Raw genomic sequence first — 13,041 nt, 5'->3', positions numbered from 1 at the left:
TTGAAGTCAAAGTTTCCTCAAGTATATAAATAGTAGTTTTGTTAGTGAAATTAATGCCCAAAATATCACAGTTGACAGAATACCTTCTATAATGACGTCATAGTAATTGAAAAAGCTACAGCTTAGGAAGAAACTTGTCTATTTTTTAACACAATTTTTAACATACTACAAAATCGCAATCAGTGTGATTGAATTTCTCGACTACTCGTCACCTCACAGTGAATTGTAAATTTGTGCCAATTTAAACCAAGAAAGTCATTTGCATCATGATAGAAGATATCAAACGTCAAAATTATATAGAAATTGAATTATACTTAATTAAATGCAATGCATTGGATTTGCAATAACATTCAAACCAAGAATCAGCCCATGTCACATCACTTGATCTTACTACATTGGCCAGAACGGTTGCAAATTTAATAGCTGCCATCAGCCTTTAAAGTGCTCTTCTGTGTCTTGGAATTTATCAGATCAGGAAGGGGCGAACAAATCAATTGCACATACATCCTATCTACAGCTTGTCAATCGAAGAGTCCATGAGGCAAAACCAAGGCGTGCGCATGCACAACGTGTCATGAAACATTGTTTGCAATTTCTCAACATACACAAAAATATACGTATACACACGTATGAAATCAGAACGATTTGCGGCGATTTTCATTCAAGAAGAAGAAACCGTTTGAACAGACGTAAATATTCTGTGAGTATAGTCTTTCAGCAAATCAGCGTTGGGATTGCTTCATGATGTTTATCCTTCTTGTAAATGTTGCTGCAATCGCTGTAACAAATTGTGCAAGTACATGTACGTTGCCGGAAATAACATGTGAAACAGCATGGGAGCAAGTGAGTAATGTTATAAATAACGTGATTAATGCCTTTATGACTGGGGCCAAAACTAGGATAAAGTTAATCACTGCTTCGGTGCATAATTCATCACCGATAAGAGAACATAATCTACAAGTATGAAAAAAAAGAAAAAGAGAAGTCACAGACGAGACAATTTGATATATACATGCATATTGGATTAAACTCACTCGGCCGGATCTGATGCCATTTGTAACATGACATGCATGTACAGCTAATTCATATGTATGGCAAGTGAATAAAATGCATATATTGCCAGTCGTATAAGAATGAATAGCTTACTCATTACTCAAGTTTTACGCATACATATTATATATGAAATAATGTGCATGTATGTACAATCATGTTTGGTATCTGAGATATTAAATAAGATTGGATACGTTCAAAACCTTACAGCAAAACGTGATCATGCTACTTTTAGTTTTGACAAACCCTCGAAACCATTTTTTTAAAAATAATATGACGAGCAATTTGACACTAGTATAAAATATATATGTTAAATTGGTATTGCTCGAGATCTTTAACGTTCATTGTGCTCTGGCAATATCAGTGAGGTTTTGTCTGAACCTTATGAAATTTCTTATGTTCTGATGGCCTTCCAAAGCTGTAGGTGCACTCTCCATGCATACGACACGTCTCCTTTCGATTCGTCACCTCATCATTTACGGGCGGGCGTCCGGGTGTGTTTCGCGAAGCTTTTTACGCGGTTTTACATTATAATGTCTTGTGCGGTTGAAGGAACAATCGTGCGGAAGCGCATACGATAATAATATTTGGTTATAGCATTTTTCAACAAAACCGCAATGACCGGAAAAATGATTGAAAACAGGCATTAAAGTAAAATAGACAGATAAATACTTATTTGTGACCAACATTTCAACAGTACCTCTGAAACTTCATGCATTATAGGAAATCTTTTAGACTTAAAGTTATCAAAAACAAGCAGTGTTTTGTACTCTCTGAATTTGTGAAATATTTTGAAAATGCAATTTCAAACAGTTCCATTACATTTGAACCCATTTGAAATTTTTTTTTACGAATATTTGAACACATACTAACCCTAACCCATGTATTTTACCCCCCCCCCCCTCCTATAGATTGAGCCCGCGGATACACGGGTACAAATGTATGGGTTCAAATGTACGTGGATTCAAATATACGGTCACCATTTCAAACATTGTGCTCAATTCTGAGAAGCGTGTCGCCAGCTATAGGTGAAACGATTATTTCAACGGCTGGACCTTGTGTCAATCAGTTCATGTGTTACATTGTTTATTCAGACCAATACTAAATGATATATTTTATACAATGATACCAATAAATTGCCGGCAAGCCTAGTATTGTGTAGTGGTCTTGTGACAAGTTTCGCCAGAAAGCATTTTATTTCTACCCGGTCGAATTCGAAATCAAATTGTGTAGTCTGCTGTTCCAATGATGTCGAGAAGGTGATATAGACCAATTCAGCTTGTTCCTATCCCGCCAATCACAAAGCCGGAGATGTCAAACGTGGTAGATTGCTAGCGGTGGTTCTCAAACCTTCATGTACCGTTTCTCTTTTAAACCATTTTACACATTGACATTGTCAATTTGTCATCGTCCCATCGTTCATAATTAAGAATCGCTTCGCGAACGGTTCTTGGCGGATGTAACCAAAAATGCAACTTTGTCGAAGATATACATCTCCATAAAGTTTGGTATTCACACTAATCATAAAGGTAGTCGAAAGTTCTTACTTTCGTCCAGGAGGATACTAATCACATCATCTTCCTATTATTTGGATATTTTTTGCTCTCGTTGTAATCGCTGGTTCTCGCTTTCTGTTATATTCCCAATGAACCTGTCACTAAATCATTACTGTCTCGATTTCAATGCAAACTTTTAATGGGGAAAGGGTGATAAGAAACTCATGATACTAAATAAAAATTTGTACGTTTTGCAAATTCTGTGGGCTGGATTTTTATTCATTGGAGACATTTTTGACTTATGTACTGCCAATATGAAGAAGAAGAGTCTCAGAATTAAAAAGAATATTTTTGAACGAATAGTCGCATTAATTCTTTTAAGCCCGATTTTGACGGCTTAAACTAATTTTTCACAATCAATTCTACTTCATTGTCCCCAGTTTCGCATTTCTGCGATTTATTGATATGATGCCCTTTCATTTAATTATTCAATTATCCTATGTTGCGTTTTAAAAAATCTTTGTGAAAAATAGGTAGAATATGCCATCTTTGGATATTTGTTTTCAGATATAATGCACGAAGTAAGATGTTATATTTCTTCCGTTCAGATGCCAGTCAAGTTGTACCAGGTATTTGGCGACAATGATCCGTTTAACGAAGTAACGTCATGTCGAACTATGACGAAGATACAATCTATATTCAACACACAGCAGATGAAAATAAATTTTACGAGTTACTCGTAAGTTTATTATAATTTGCAAAACTTTTTATAGGAATTTCCATAGTCATTCATACAAAAAAATGCCTTATTTTGTTATATGGTATTATATATTTTACCGTGTACAGAAGATGACTAATTAGCGATATGTGATTAAATGTTAGAAAAATTATAATGTATATTTGCATGGTAAGGTACTTGAAACGTATAAATTGAATATTTTCAACATTCCAGTGAGACGTTTGGTCAGGGCCCTTTCAAAGGCATTTATCAAAAGAAAGACACGGGCACCTACAAATTAATCCTATCGGAAGAAGCTCGCGAAGGTATAAAAGCGACCTTGATTGTCTAGTCTAGTTCGAACAAGTAGTAGGCTATAGAGTGGAATAGTAGTAGACAAGTATAATAGTAGTATAAAGTAGCTGATGATTAAATGCATGGCCTGACCTATTGTTTGTCAGAAGACAAATATTTATCAGAGTAATTTGCTGTTTCTACAGCATTATTACGCATAGAACAAATTTTAATTATTGTCAAGTTATCTGATTGTCGCCGGTCTTTTCCATGTGATTGATCTGTCGCAGCAACTTTCTTCCCACCCGGGTTAAAATAATTTCCTATTCTATTCATATTGTTAAATTGGTTTCATAATATTTTCTATGTCCTTGCACATATATATGTGACACATATACATGAAGTATACAGCGGCAGAAGAATTTTCCGTAGATGATGCAATGGATAAAATATGTTTTATCCTGTATTGTATACTAATAATTTATCAGTATTATAGATTTCATATTATTATAACTTCTTCTAAAACTTCTGCGTTAGACGTAATACTTCATGGCAAATTCGTTGCTGAAGTTAAGAAAACAGAGAACGCCGAGGATCCTGTTAAAGGTGCTGTTATTGAAATTAAAAAATTCACTATATATTATTTAGGATTAAAAACTCGCGACAACCAAGTCATTTTTCTAAAGTAAATTTGGTAACACTTCTCCAATTGCCTGAAATTGGTTGGTGGGCGAAACCGTAGTTGACGGCAAAGTTCCTCAACACATCGTTTCTAAAGAAGTGCGGTGAGGAGACGTATAATTTACGTATAATTAGAAAGCCATTATTGTTATCTGTGAGTTGTGCACAAGTATTGCGACAAAAACGTTGTTGAACTAGTCGGATTTCTTGACTTGTTTTAATGGCTGTTTTATTTGTTTCCTTATGTATTAAATATGTTAAAACAAGAAAAGTGAATGTTACAATTTACCTAATCGATTCTTATCGTCAACATATTTTTCGAAACGCCACATTAGGCTTGCACGTAATTTACGGATTTACGGAATTACGTAATTATTTTGAGTTACGGAAGGGAAGTTACGAATTCCGTAAAGTCGTAATTATTGCATTGAAACGAGCTTTCTTCAAAGCAGTCAATTTCGTCGATTGCGAAAAATGAAAGCTCAACAAGTAGAAGTTAGAGTTCCGGTATTCGCAGCCGTTTTTCTCTCTCTTGTTACGTAGGTGAAGGAGGGCATGACGCGTTGCCATTCACTAACCTATTATCAATTTCTCTGGCATGGCCAATGTAAATTATTAACGTAGTTAAGGGGGAAGAACTGAGTAGGGCCGTTTGACGCCAACACGCCTGGTTTTAACTTCTCCCGTAACTTAACCGTAGATAAGAGATAGAATTGCGTTGAGACCGATTGACGCTAACACACCTGGTTTTAACTTCTCCCGTAACTTAACCGTAGATAGGGGATAGAATTGCGTTAAGACCGTTTGACGCCAACACACCTGGTTTTAACTTCTCCCGTAACTTAACCGTAGATAAGGGATAGAATTGCGTTAAGACCGATTGACGCCAACACACCTGGTTTCAACTTCTCTCGCATCTTATCTAGCATGGCCATGGCCAATGTACATAATAACCGTAGATAGGGGGAAGAATTGTGTTAAGACCGATGGACGCTAACACGCCCGGTTTCAACTTCTTCGGGTGAAATGACTAATGAACGCAGGAGATCAATCTTTCAACCATGGTCTATCAAACATTTGTATCCATTTTACTTTTATTTATTATTTACTTGTTCCAGTTTTCCGTTACTTATGGTATATATGTTCCGTTTCTATTTCATTTTATTTTATAGTCACGCGTTTAAATAGTGGGAATTCCCCACCAAGTGTGGATTAGCAATGCTTAACCATTCTTTAATGTTAATATCAACACTTGATATATGAACATGGAATATCATACTGTTTTTGGCTGTTTTATTTCATACTTAGGGTATAAACAGGAAAATATCCATAACCTTTCAACACGACGATTTTGTGAAATTTAACAAAGAGCTTTCGCGACGAATTGGAACCAAATAAGCCAAAAGAGCGATTGATCACTCGCGCCAATACCTCGCCGTGATAATTAATGTCGCGCTTATCAAATAGCAATATGACGACAAAAGAGAGATTGCGTAATGAACCAACGCAACTTCGTCTTCTCGGCATCGGTAAAGCGATTGAGACGGCAGAGAAACAGCAAAACGACGGATTCCTCGCGGACCGCAAAAAAATTTAACTGCTATCATATATAATCAAATATGGGCCAGTGTGTTTATTCTGTGCGAGATCCATTTTCTATTACAAAATCTTGATGTTCTGTTAACGGTTTTATCGTTATATATCAGTCCAGACTTGGCCTTGCGCATGATGTTTTTCACAATTCCTCTCAATATTTCGGCCATGTATGATTAACTGTCTTACCAAATGCGGCAACTTATTTTGATTTATCGTCTACTTGAATACCACCGGCACTCGACCAAACTTGTGTCAATCTTGGCCGATAGGATCGCCGACTTGAGTTAGCAAATTAATGTCGTGCGTGTAAAATAAATGTCACAAAATGCATTGTTTTGCGATATAACTTTTGTATTTTCGGAGAAGGCATATCATATAAGTTCGATATTTAAACTATACTCAAATAAATAATATTTAATCTAAATTTATCGCAAATAATGTTTTAAACATTCAGTCCGCGAAATGATTAAATGTAAAATGAAGCATGGTAATCGGAATATCGTCAATAAGTCGACATCAATAATTATTATTATAAAATGCTAACAAGGCAGTAATGTCGGATAATGCAGAAGACGCTGCAAAAACAAGTCTTCGTCGCAAGGAAATCGCAAGTATAATCAAATGAGTGAATACGCTCGTCGTTGGTTAATAAATTAGAAACCCTTAATTTTTATTCAGTACTAAGGTGGTTTTAAAAAACTATCGTTTCCATAAATAACCGTATACCAGTGTCGGTAATGATAAAATAAAATTGATCGCATAAAAATGGGACGGTTAATTTGCGAAGGTGATAAAGGAAATCAAAGCTAACACAAAAGATAAAAATCAGGATAAAATTAATTTGAATTCACTCCTTGATATTTGTCTTTAACATCTGCCGATGGCGTGTAGTACTGCCAAGAATATGAAAACCCAACTTCAATGTCCCATTCGGAAAAGAAGTGGATTCAATTGGTTGTTATGATAGGTTTAAATGCGTGGAAAAATATCACAATTACGGGGTCATTACGTAATTGATTTTGCCGTAATTACGGAATTGATTTTTGTCAATTACGTGCAAGCCTACGCCACATATATCGATGCTTTATCCGTATAGGCCCACAAACGTGGCCAGGTCAGTACTGCAGAACGATTCTTCGACGGCGGGACGTTCAGCAATCCCCCCAAATTCGAACTTACGTAGGTACGAAAAAAAATGATATCGAAAACAAGCCCTTGTTTCAAAACGCGATGTTTGAATAAAAAACCAACTAATACAAATGCATTTGAACTTAATTTAGAATTCGATTCATTCCTGGATAACGATCAAGTCTTCTACTCATGCGATGGAAAGGTGCTCATTCATGTTTGGTGCAATGAAAACGGTAAGGACATGACAACTTGAATGTTCATAACAGTATTCAAACAATCGTTGACTAACTTAAGGAGACAGAGATCGTGTTCAACATTTTCATTCAGTGATTTCGTCGTGTTCATTATGCATTTAACTTGAATATGCCGAAACAGAAAAATGATTTTATTTGCATATTGATAGGAAGAGGAGTTAGAGTGTTCAAAGGGAGTTCAAAATCGACTGCTGAAGATGCACTATATGTCCACAATACTTTCGCAGAGTGGAAGAATGGATGGGAAAATATAAAGCTTCACCCTTCTACATGCTCGCGTCAGCATGCCAGTATATTTTAAAGACTACAAGTAATATTATTAATTTCAACTTCATGAAACGCCTATGTTTTTTATTCACACAAAAGAAGATATTAATAGTGAAGATTTTATGCATTTAATAAACAGTTATTGTTCTAGGTCTATATATACAGTTATAAGAACAATACATTTATCCATCATAAAGTGAATGTTTTATCTGGATACTGAGTTATATATATTTTAAGAGATGCTAAATTAAGATTGAAACATATCCTGTTCAGCTACATAAAAAGTTAAATTCCTAGGACTCCAATGGTTCACATACAGCATAAGTAATTTCAAACTTTACCGTTTTTGCAGAATAATATCGTAAATGTCTAAAATCGTTATTTCCAAAGCCTCCTTGCGCTAATGATTTGGTTTGGCTAATCCGGTGGATCCGCATGAATATAATGCACGGATGCTGTAGCAAAAGTTCGCATGGTAGGAAATATTTGCACTGTGAAAAAATTCAATAATGAGATTATAGTCCTGTATTTCGTCTGAACTATATCAAGATTTGATGTAACGATAAGCTACCGCGGGCAATTAGCAGTTGTAACGGTACCTTGGAGATGTGATACGTACATATTTTGGCGCGAAGATGCGCGTTTTGTAACATTCCTACTGGATAAACTGGGATAGTCCCTGTATCGTTACCCCAATAGGCCTACATGTACATGTACTGGTAAGTTACCGCGCAAGATTTTCAGGAAAATGATGATATAATTTTTTGTTTTGCTGTCCGTGCCCATATATTTGAGCATATCTGTCTTGTTATCAGTAGGCCTTCACCAACACCTTTAAGTTTTGTTATTTCAACAGACGTTGAAGATATTGTTGGCAAAAAACAAGAGTAGCCGGAGCATTAAATGTGATTTTTTTTCTTCTTCCTGGCCAAGCCTTCTGTTCATTCCTGATTATTCACGAGCTGTATTGCACCAGTACTGCAGTCACAACTACTTCAGCCTATTTTTAGATTGAAATAAAGGGCTTTTATAATCGATGTTTATGATGAAATGCTAGTATGTGTGTCTTCCACATTAATTCGTGATTCGGCGTTGTCGTAAAATGGCGGATCACTTTATTAGTAAATGGCTCATGAAAAGGATGTGTCTCTTCATTGTATTTTCATTAATATTATATGTTGAATTTTTATTACCAGTGTTCGGAGACCAGTGATATTTTTCCCAATTGATGTTATATGATTTATACTAATGCTAAGAAATTTTTTTTAATTAAATTCCAACCCACATTTACATTCGAAATTCTAGCCATTTAGTTTTCAAACAATGGCAATATGTTGTGGATCTGCTTAGATGCGACTTGAAAACCTTTTCTCCCAATTATATGGGTAACCGGATATATGTAGGTACATCCTGTCCTATCTAGGCTATCTTCATCAGCACAAGCTACGTTACCGTACCGGTTATCGTCGCCACAGTGTACGGTACGTTAGTACATACATACAGTGATCAAATAACACTATTCATTATTATAAAAGCTGACGTATTCAATTAGTTCTCAATGTCCAACACTCTACCATTGCAACCATGTGGCTATACGCCTACCTACTGACCCAGGTCACCTTCAAAGTAGCAAACGTGGGGAATATCCCAACATTTTTATGGTCTCACGGCTCTCTAATATAATATAAAACATTTATCTATCCCTAAATATATTAGTTGATCAATTTTTTTAATTCAAAGTCAAAAAAATAGTTCCAAAACTAAACTTCCTGATCTTTTTAATTACCTTAATGAACTGACTGCGATACATTCATTCGATTTTGCAAATGTGGGTATAGCGCCAATTTATTGACCAATTTCTTTAGTTTAGTCGAGTTGGTGGCCAGCGCATTTATAGTCAAATTTGGTGCCTGCACATAGTATGAAGGTACATGGGGATTGGTAAGATCCATGTTAACTATGGAGGGGTGAACACCACACATTCACGTCAGCTCAACAATGTATATATATTTCTTACCATTACGAGATGAATGTATCATTGATATCGAAAAAAGTCACTCTTTCCATCTGACATTTTAGTAAAATAATTAAGGTTCGAAACCCTGTAGAAATATGCACATTCTCAAATCCGTGTTTAAAATTTGGATTCCTCAACAGAGCCATTAGAAAGAGTCGCGGGCTAATTATTCACATTAAATAGGAATACTTGCAATAATATTGGCGCCGTGTAGTCATCATCTCTTACGATGTTAACCGTATATAGCAAAGAAAAAATAAGATAAACGGATAAAATAACACAATTAAATAAATAAGAAATACCAAAAATGTAGTGCAGATTTACGTGGTAAATGTACGTTTGACCAATGACATTAAACAACATGATAGGCAACTCTGACGTCACTCCATAAGACTACAGGCGAAAGATTGTATTTCATGATACGCTCCAATGCACATATTTCTCGTCGCCTTTCGCGTCCGTTTTCCGCTCGCTTTTGCTACTCGGCGTCTTTTTTACGAGTAGTACCTGCCTTTTTGCGCCTGTAACGAATCAAAATAATCTCTATATCTAAGAAGTTTTGCTCACTTGGAAAGCTGGAATGGCGGGCAAGCTGTAAAGAGCAATTCTGGACATCATAGACGTTTTTTTTTATCAGAGAAGATTACAAACGCGATAGCGGAAAGATTTGTGTGGAACATTTTGCGGATAATGACAAAATTCAAAGTTAGTAATTTTAATGTTTGCGCTTAATCATTAAAATTTCCTTTAAAGAGGGTGTCATACAAAACTGTGCTGTGATACAATTCCATAACACAAAGTTTGCACCTATTAAACTTGCTTTTGTAGGTGAGTTTATTAGACATAGCCTATTACATATTCATTTAATCGTAGGTAACATTGCTGGTAAACAATGCATCGTAGATAGGTTTGTTTAAATTTGGGAATTTAGCTCATAGACCACTAATTAATATTATCTTCTATGCAGGAGTTTGCAGGGCTGAATTCTACTTGCAGCCTTACCGATCACCTGACGATGCTCATTTAGTTTGGCTCGAGCAAGTCTTCTTGAAATGCTTGTGTGGATGGAAACTACTTATATTTTTTGCCTTCCTCCGATTTTAGACAAATTTATTCTGAGGGATTCCGCATATAATTCTCATTGATTGTTGGATGTTTATAATTCCTGTTAATACATCATGACAGAAAATACAAGTTAAAGATATGTATGACCATCACATAGTAATTAAAATTAAAAAAAATTAGTAGGGGCTGTGGAGTATGAAAAGTTCAAGACAAAGAAAAGTACAAATGTTCATAGCTCATGAACTCTCAATTTTGCCTCCATTGCTTTGTGAAGGCCAATATATTTCGAGTGGCTGAATTGGTTTATCTTTATGATAGCAACGATTTTGTATTTAATATAGCAAGATTATTTCAATTTAATTGAAGTGATATTATTTCCCAAAGCAATGCTTGAATCGTCTAGAATAGATCAGTGGTGTCAAACTCGTGGGATTTCGAGAGCCGAATTGCATTTTAGAAATTGTAAAAAGAGCAGCAAACAGTTTATGATAATGTATACTTAAAAGATATTTTTAAGATAATTTTAGTTTGTGACATATATTGTGATGCAACTAAACAGTTGGATTAAGTTTTATTATTTTCTTCAATTTCAAATGCAATTACATAATAATATTTGCATTCCACTATTATTGCAACATTTGCAAGTTACTGTATTTATTATAAAAAATCATAAAATTCTATGTACAACCATCAAAATCATTTTTGAACAAGATTTGAATAAGGAAAGAATAATACTTAATTTTAATATATGAACCTAAAATTAACAAAAATACTACAACATAAACTCAATGTTTTAATAATTACATTTGTCCTGACGTTTGGCATCTTTTTTGTGTCACCAGCATACTAAGGCCAGGCTGAAATGATTTTATAGTACCAACTCTAACTAACGAGGCCACATGATCATGGGTTAATCTGGATCTTTGCGAATGTTTAATTAATTCCAGTAATGCAAAAAAGTTACTTTTATCATTTCATGTATAGATCAGTAAAAAAACAAATCACAGATTTTTTCGACAAGACATTTCGCAGTGGCATAGGATTGCTTGAATTATTATTGATATTGATTTTTAGTAACTAAGTCGTTGTATAATTATATTAATATACAAGCACATGGAAATTTTCTGTTCGAAGTTGGTCTTCGAATTTGTCATATTGACTGCTGAGCTTATTGTGTTTTTTCATTGTATTGATGGAAATATGACGAATTAAGCAATGTGCTTCAGAATTTTGTGAAAAGCAGAAATGTTGCAACTCTCATTTTCTTCGAAAATGCCACATTCTTCATGTACTTTGCGTTTAATTTAATCACTCAAGTGTTTTATTCAAGTATTCTTTTGCTAGCTTGATGTGTATTCCTAATTGGGTCAAAATGTGGACAAAAAAAATGAATATTCCAAAACTACTTTCAGTAAATTGTTTTTTGTGTGAATAATCAATTTCACTTTAAAAGGTTTGAAAAATCTATTACATTTAGATAAAAAAAAATCCAAAATACGATTACAATTATTGTTAAGCGTTCGAGGGACGCACTGGAAGTTTTCTGGGGCCGCGAGTTTGAGATCCCTGGTCTAGATTGAAGTTGTTCAAAAATATATGATAGTATTTTATCATGAATGATGATTATACCCCTTAAGGAATTTCTTCTATAGTACTACCAAAAGTTGATGAACCAAATATAACACAGGTGCAGTGAGTTACCCGTAATTCTCATATTCCAAAGCTGTTTTAAGTATGTCTGACGTGTTTTGTGCCTTTTTACAAATAAACCGCTTATGCAATCTTACGCTTTGGAATTTTTAGTTATTTTCCTCAAGTCCTGCAGGATGTGGGGGCCATACACAACTCTACCGGAGGGTCAAATGTCTTTGCATGCCTCCACAGGTTGTTTTTCTATTGCAAACATTTATGGAGTACTCTAATTATATTTATTGGAATCACATTGTCACTGATATGTCGCCAGACTTCTGATATCTCCCCTTCTGCTATAGGTGTCCTGTGAATAAATAATAGGAAATTGAGATTAGACGAATAGTTGAAAGTTTTGATTTATGTCGGCTTAATTTCTTGATTGATATGCCTCTTGTGCTGCAGGAGTCTCACAATGCTTAGACAGGTTTGTCTACAACTTTCACATCTGAAGAAAGACAGGAGATTTATTGTTTTTCGTTAAGAATAAATAAAGCAGTCTATATGATTTAGAATGGAAAAGCTAACAAATCCAATATCTCATGTTTTATGTAAAAAATATTTTACTGAATTTGGTATATAAACCAACTAATAAAAGGGTTTAGTCAGAAAATTACAAGCATTCGTGGCTCCAAATACTTGAGAGATCAGACTATACAATATTGACCGGTATGAGTGAAATGTTAGGAGAACTTGTTAACACTTTGATTCAATACGCAAATAAAAGTGAATGCGCAATAGTATGTTACAATAAGCAGCAATCAACAATGAGTATATATTCTC

At 34.8% G+C, this 13,041-nt stretch overlaps 1 protein-coding gene across 1 annotated transcript; it reads left to right on the top strand.

Moving 5' to 3' along the window:
• LOC120330350 (uncharacterized) lies at positions 1-8,323 on the top strand. Its single transcript, XM_078118248.1, has 6 exons — positions 1-843; positions 3,155-3,285; positions 3,499-3,590; positions 4,096-4,164; positions 7,116-7,199; positions 7,370-8,323. The coding sequence occupies exons 1-6, from the start codon at positions 742-744 to the stop codon at positions 7,519-7,521; spliced, it is 630 nt and encodes a 209-aa protein (XP_077974374.1). The 5' UTR covers positions 1-741; the 3' UTR covers positions 7,522-8,323.
• The last annotated feature ends 4,718 nt before the right edge of the window (positions 8,324-13,041 follow it).

The sequence above is a fragment of the Styela clava genome, chromosome 12 (genome assembly GCF_964204865.1).
Source record: "Styela clava chromosome 12, kaStyClav1.hap1.2, whole genome shotgun sequence".
Classification (NCBI taxonomy): domain Eukaryota; kingdom Metazoa; phylum Chordata; class Ascidiacea; order Stolidobranchia; family Styelidae; genus Styela; species Styela clava.
Note: the sequence above shows the minus strand (reverse complement) of the source record. Positions and strands in the feature narration are given on the sequence as shown.

Excerpts from the sequence above, each read along its gene's own strand:
- LOC120330350 (XM_078118248.1), top strand. The coding sequence starts at position 742 with ATGATGTTTATCCTTCTTGTAAATGTTGCTGCAATCGCTGTAACAAAT. Across the intron at positions 844-3,154 it reads GTGAAACAGCATGGGAGCAA|ATGCCAGTCAAGTTGTACCA; the intron begins GTGAGTAATGTT and ends TCTTCCGTTCAG. Across the intron at positions 4,165-7,115 it reads CGCCGAGGATCCTGTTAAAG|AATTCGATTCATTCCTGGAT; the intron begins GTGCTGTTATTG and ends AACTTAATTTAG.